The sequence below is a fragment of the Netta rufina genome, assembly GCF_964035555.1.
Source record: "Netta rufina genome assembly, chromosome: 5".
Lineage (NCBI taxonomy): Eukaryota > Metazoa > Chordata > Aves > Anseriformes > Anatidae > Netta > Netta rufina.
Window position 1 is genome coordinate 44,465,351 of NC_140128.1, and position 6,783 is coordinate 44,472,133.

At 39.7% G+C, this 6,783-nt stretch overlaps 1 protein-coding gene across 1 annotated transcript in view; it reads left to right on the forward strand.

The window, feature by feature from the left end:
• Positions 1 to 5,404, forward strand: part of KCNQ1 (potassium voltage-gated channel subfamily Q member 1) — a gene marked incomplete at its 5' end in the record, with an annotated part of 350,880 nt that extends 345,476 nt beyond the window's left edge. The window contains one exon of the mRNA XM_084287197.1: positions 5,119 to 5,404. Coding sequence (XP_084143323.1) covers positions 5,119 to 5,319 — 201 coding nt within the window. The 3' untranslated portion in view covers positions 5,320 to 5,404. The remainder of the gene's footprint in view (positions 1 to 5,118) is intronic.
• Positions 5,405 to 6,783: the final 1,379 nt, after the last annotated feature.

Below are 6,783 nucleotides of genomic sequence, written 5' to 3' on the forward strand. Positions count from 1 at the left end.
AAAGCTAGCTCATTAGCAAGTACAGTACTGAATAGCAAACATGGAAAAGATTATTTTCAAAACCACCTATGAGGATACACAGATGAAGAGAGCATGACTTTCTTTTCATTAAAGTTTCTCATGTTGCAGAGCAATAGGCTCCACGTCATTAAGAGACCATCAGTGGTGATAAATATTTGTCATTTTCAGTTATTTTGAAAAAATACCTTCAAGAGTTGCTGCCCTTTGAGCTAAAAAGCTGCATTCTCAGGAATTAACACCACTCAAGTTAATTCAGGGTAGCAGAATCGTGAGTCTTATGTTTGAAAAGTAGCTGAAAATTTCGTTTATCACATTTTCATTCAGGCAAGCATAGCCTGCATTCTGTTTTTCTTCTTGTCCTTTAGCAGATTCACACTCATCTTTCCCTATTAAGAGCAAGCACGGTCCCCCTGAATCCACTGAGTGAGCACGGTGCATAAACTGTGCTGATTAAAAATTTCTTGATTTAGTTCAAATTATTTGTTTAATCAGTCAACTGCATTAAGAATATAAGTAGTTATGAACAACCTTATAGTTGAAAGGGACTATGATTTTTACCCTTAATAATATATTCTTTTAATGTCCAAGTTTTACTTCTGAAATTTCCAAGTCAGGGAATTAGAAACCCAGAATGAAGGGCAGATGAGACAGCTTTAATCAACAGCTTTAACCGCTCCAGATCATGGAGCAGTGCTTGGTTTAACTTCTTGGTAATTTGTAATTAACTGTGGTCATTGTGGCCAAAATTGTCAATCACCAAAAATTTATCCTTGGCCTGCTCCCCTATCTTGAATATTGATGGCTGAAAATACTGTCCCTCTTAGCTCCATGATTCCAGCTCCCCTTGCCCCTTCCCAGTAAACCCCTATGACAAGTTTTGGGAGCAGGTCTCCACTCTTTAGTTCTCCTTCACAGTGCTGCATTAAGGAGATTCTCTTCCAGCTGCCCCTGGAGCCATCCAGACTTCCTCTTTTTTTGGGGAGAAAAAAAAACGTAAGAAAACAAGTTCATTGTGACCTTTGCTATCCTGAATCATACCACAGATTTGCTATGAATGCTTAAAATGTAGCAAGAACGGTCTCTGCCTTGTTCCTTAACACCTTCTGGAATGTCTTTTATACCTTTGTAAAAGTTGGCATGTCATTTTATACTGAGTTGTAGCTGTTTCCTGAAAACACCACCTCAGAGGGTCCCGTGGCTCGCGCGGAAGCTGTGTCATTGCCTCTAGTCTATTGGTACGGGATGTCAGTGTAGTCATACACCTCTGTGACTTCTTTAGGGATAGAAAAAATTGCTGTGTAAGATAGCTACATTTGTTCATGATGTGCCATTTAAAACCTGTGCTGTAGACCTTCTGTCTTTACGAAGAGCTATTTGTTAGGTTTCTTTTTTTTTTCAGCGCACTGCATGGATGGGATTTTTTTTTTTTTAATTTCTAAGAGCTCACTTCAAAGCTTGTTTTAATCTGCTTCTTTCCACCTGTGCTTAGTCTATAGCCCCTGGATCCTTTTAGAAAATTGATTTTGGAGGATGGAAAACTAGTTGTCATACAATATTTCAGTAAGACTTTGGAATAACTGTGGTGTGTAATTTCTGAAGAGTTTCAAGCACTGCTTGCTCTCCCCAACAACTACAAAATACAAAGGAAATGATTTGCATATAAAGAATTTGATCATACAAGCATCATACTTCTAATGAAGCATAAATCAGCTAGAAAGAGGTTACTTAGTTTTTCATAAAAGAAGCAGTCCCAGTTATTTTCCTATGTAATTAACACTGTTTGCTGTTTTAAGTGGAGGGATCAGAGTTGTCCAAAGCAGTTAAGATTATAGCCACATCAGCACTTTTTCTGTTTGCTTTACTTTTATTCATTCTGGCATCATGGCTAATTTCTAATCAGGTAAATGTGTTTGAAATTATGATTCAGGGAAGATGATACACTTATCCAAGCAGCATGTTAAGTGCATAAACCTAGTTTAATGAAAAAGGTATTGCACACTGCGACATTTTTCTAGTGGTTATAATTATCTCTGCAGAAAACAAGTGAAGAGTATATTTCAGGATGTGTATTTGGATAACAACAGGCAGATCGGGACTGCTAACAAGCAAGGCTGTTACCAGCAAGCAACTTACTCTTGCACATCCGAGGCCTGCGGTAACAGTAGTACTAAGTTGCCTTCTGGTAGCATCTAACTCTCTTTAAAATGTCTCCTGCTTTAAGCAGAGGACCCACTTTGGCAGAATTGACATCGTCCCATTGCTCTCTCATTTGCAAACATAATATTTTCTGATACAACCCCAAGAGGCATAAGCAAAGCAATGTACAAATCCAGAGCACACTGAAGTCACTGGAAGTCTGTGATTGCCAGAAACTACCACAGACTTCAGAGCATCTTGGAGCAAGCCCATAATGGGCACAGAACTTCCTGGCAAATAGCTTTGCTTATTGGATAGCAAAACTGATCAAACAACAACTAAACACAACCAGCTACCTGTACGTCTCTGCACAAATGGCTTTAGAGACCTATACCAATAAGCAGGAACGTGGAAGATGAAGGTCGTTCCTTTTTATCTCAGATGGCTCAGCTCAATAGTAATTAGCTTCTGCCTCTGCTTCTGTGGGCCTCCTGCACTCCACAGCTGCTGCAGCCAAACTTTATTCCATAGAAAAAAATTAGACAATTATCTCAGGGAATTTATTTCCCAGCAAGAGTATTCACATCTCACTTCTCTCCAGTACTTCATCACCAAGACACACAGCTGTTGAAGGGCTATCCAGATCTCAGTCCAATCTACTGTCATGTTCAATAGCTCATCACTGCAAGAGTTTCATAAATGCACATTTTCCAGATATATCCTCAGTCTGTGTTTCCTCTGGTAATCCCTGCCTGGAATCACAAATTTAAAAATGCGTCTATAAGAATCCCCTAGTTATTTAGAATAATTAGCCAAAAGACGTTTCTTCTTAGAGGGAAAGTTGTCCTTCGGACTCTAAAGATAGCTGTTTGTCTGCCGTCTTCCACTACAGCCTTCCAGTGCAGCTGTCTCACAAAGCAAGCAATGCCTGGGCAGTGGGTGGTGGAGGAATGAAATGCTTTGGCAAGCTTCGCTGCCCCTGATTCATACTGTCATGCTTGGAACATCATGAATTTGCCATCCAGGATAGGCACCATTAGCGCAAAGCGTGCCTTTTTTGAGGGAGTGAACAGTGATGAAATGAAAACCTGATGATCTGCTCCATTCTCCATCTGTATGTCCTTCTAGAAATCTTGAACTTATGTGTTCTTCAGCTTCCTCATTTGAAGAATCTCATCTTTCAACAGCCATTTCCATCCAGAATTACTAGTGTTTCATGTACCATCTAGGGTGCTTTGCCTAATGTTTTCAAAACCAGCTGCAAAGTATAAATCTCTGGCACCTCATATTTTTAAATTACTGTATCTGCTTCCCTACCAGTTGTACAAAGTGTTTGAAAAAAACAGCATTTTCTCTACGGTAGAAAAACATTTTAGTCTCTGCTGAAATCCTCCAGGTTTGTTGATGTTCTGCTCAGCCTTACTGTCTTTTACTATCCTGTGTGATACTTGGATGATCGCCAGGCACATATAAATTGCTCCCACTCATACTCTTTCTGGCGGTTTTATGTGCCTTTCACTACTTTCTAGCAGATATTTGAGGCGGCAATTTATTCCCATCACGTTTTTTCTGCTTACTTTCTTTTCCCTTTTTAAAACCTATTACCTCTTCTTGCCTAAAGGTTTACTTAGTGTTTTAGGATCCCTGTGGATGGGTCTGAGACTCCAATGACAAAATCGTGGCTTTTTCTTTATGCTTATAGCAGGGAGTGGAAGGCCAAATGGCAGACTCTCACTGCCCAGTTTCAGAGCCTCTTGCCATCCAGGAAGGACAGGCATCTTTCCTTGAGGAATGTTTGCCTGCTTGCCGTGCCGATGGCTTGAATTTGAATTCCCCAAATCATAGCTGTAAGCGCCTGTCTTCTCCCCCCCCCAGGACATCTGGCTCAGTACGTTGGAGTCAGAGCAGAGAGGAGGCTTCCCATGCCAGATAAAATGGATGGTACACATTACTTCTTGACTGCAAAATGCAAGAAACCAAAGACTGAAATCATGTTGCTCCTAGAAACATTTGGTTCTTGATTTTCCTCTGAGTAACACAAATGTACTCCAAGCTTGGTCTAGGTTTTGGACATCTCCATAATCCAGTCTCTCTTAGGTATGCTGATTTTTCATTATATTTTTTCCTACAGAGTAGAAGAGCAGAGAATGCAAAAAAGAGGAATTAAATAATGTAAAGAGTATCTGTCTAAAGGCAGAAGAAAATGAGCATTATGGATCCAGTCTGAACCTTCCTCTGCAGGTCTCCAGCTTTAAAATAAGCTTTAATCCATCTTAGAAGAGTTTCTGACTTGTTGTAAATCATGTAATTCAAATGGCAATCCTAGTGAACGCTGTGTCATTGGAGCAGAGACAGAATGAAACTAAATCATGTCCTACTCCCTCCCCTTGCCACAGAATGCAGCTGTTATGCACTTGCATCAGCAAAAATATCCGTGGGGCATTTTGTGGCCTGAGTTAGTAATTGGACCCAAATGTAACAAAGAGAGCATCAGTCAGTCCTAGTTTACTCTGGATTAGGTCACTGCAAGTAGGGTGGATGTTCACTATAGCATATTGGTATTATTAAGGCACATAAACATGTTAGTAGTTTATAATGTTTTAAAAATATATGGAGACAATAATGACAACAACAACAAAAACACAGAAGCTCAGTTCTGGGACTGAGTTCCCTATCCCAGCTTTTCTCTTTAAAAGCCCACCTGTCGTGCATTCATCCAGGTATAAAACAACTGTCAAAGCACATCCCAGAGATGAGAATTAACAGGCCTCTCCTCATCCAACACTGACCAGTTGCGTTAAATTTCTAATGCTGTGGAACTGTGGATCTCTGGTGTCTTCCTGGAGGTCATTGTCATGCTAATTTAAAAAAGTGTCATTTTAACATCGCATTTGTATCACGTGGGTTGTTGCAATTTTCTCACACACTGACACTAAACAAACCTTCCCTATGTCTTTGTAGGTTACACAGATGGACCAGAAACTGAACCTCATTACAGATATGCTGCATCATCTGGTTTCCAGTCAGCAGGGGGATCAAGGGAACAACAGATCATCTCAGAGAGGCAACAACGTTAATTCAGATCTCTTTCTCCCTAATAACACCCTACCAACCTATGAGCAACTGACAGTACCAAGAAGAAATGAAGATGATATATCCTGATATGGTATAAGTCTGGGTTGGGCTCTTACCACCTTTCTCCTTTAAATGGGACTGAATGCTGAGAGCCTGGAAGGAATTAAGTTTATCCGCCATCCAACAAAGCACGTGACTGCTGTGTGTATACACCACTAGTCTCAAACACACTCTTCTAAAAGCCGCTTGTAGTAGCCTAAGGATTGCCGGGCTGTGTTCTACCAGGCAAAACTTACAGAAACCTCCACATCGATTTTGTTCGTCAACAAAAATGATCACAACTCATTATTGCTCCTAAAGACCAAAACAATGTAAAGAGAGGCAAAATTGCAAGGATTTAGGGATCCTTTAATAATAATAATAGTAATAATAATATTCTAATAATACTTGAACTTAGATGGAAAATGTGCATTTTGTTTATGAATCTGCAGATAGAAATATATTTCTACTACTAATGTTTTTAAAACAAAGTAGGATAACTTATGTTGTTTTTATTGTATAAACATACCACTAACATTCTAGAGAATGACAAACCACATGCTGAATGATTTTCTTTTGCTGTTTTATTTTAACATTGCTATATAAACATTATCAGATAATGACCAGATTTTTTTAATCTGTTTTTCTTCAGGGAGGAACTAATCCTTAATCTGGAACAATACTATTTATAGTGGAAAGTACTATAGATTTTTTAAGATACCAGTTTTTAATGGGGAGACGATAAAGTATTACATAGAAAAAATGATTCTGCTTTCTAGGAAATTTTTGCCAAAGAATTTATATATAAATAGAAAACAGAGTGGTCTGAATGTACTTGTCCTGAAATAGCTTTTTAAAAAGAAGGCCCACCTCTTCTTAAATCTACTCTCTTTTTTTAAGCTTACACTATCCAAAAATAGTACAGCAGTCTGAAGTGACTGGACTTGCAGGTCAAGTGCTTGAGCTGGCCACTTACTGAGCATCCATAATTCTTGCAGGACTTGAGGCCCCAGTTCAGGAAAGCATCTCTCAACCAGACAGCATACATGACAATTTGAATAGTTTCCTGAATAATAGCTTGAGAAATTTGATTCCCTTCCAGAGTCATTTGGTATTTAAAAGTGCTAGCTCTAATGCAGAGGACATAGGGCCTCACCTACAAACCACGTTACCCCGTGTTATAGTTGCAGTTAGAACAGCAGAGTTTGGCTTGGTGTGATTTTTCACATGCACAACCTGAGCAGGATTGGAGAGCTGATTACTAAGGCTGAAATTCAACCCTCGCAGATAGCCAGCATCTGTACCATACCCACCCTTCTTTGAAAGCAGAACATCTTTAAAGTTGACAGTGTCAGAAAACTGGGGATGACAGCACAGCTAATTAGTCCAGCATGGTGATGGTAGCCCATACTGCTGGCAAAGGAAGGGGGAGACATGGACAGGTTAATCAGGTCTTGCACTCTGAGCATCGTACACATCCAGGACACCTCACTGCAGAGACTGTACCCGCAG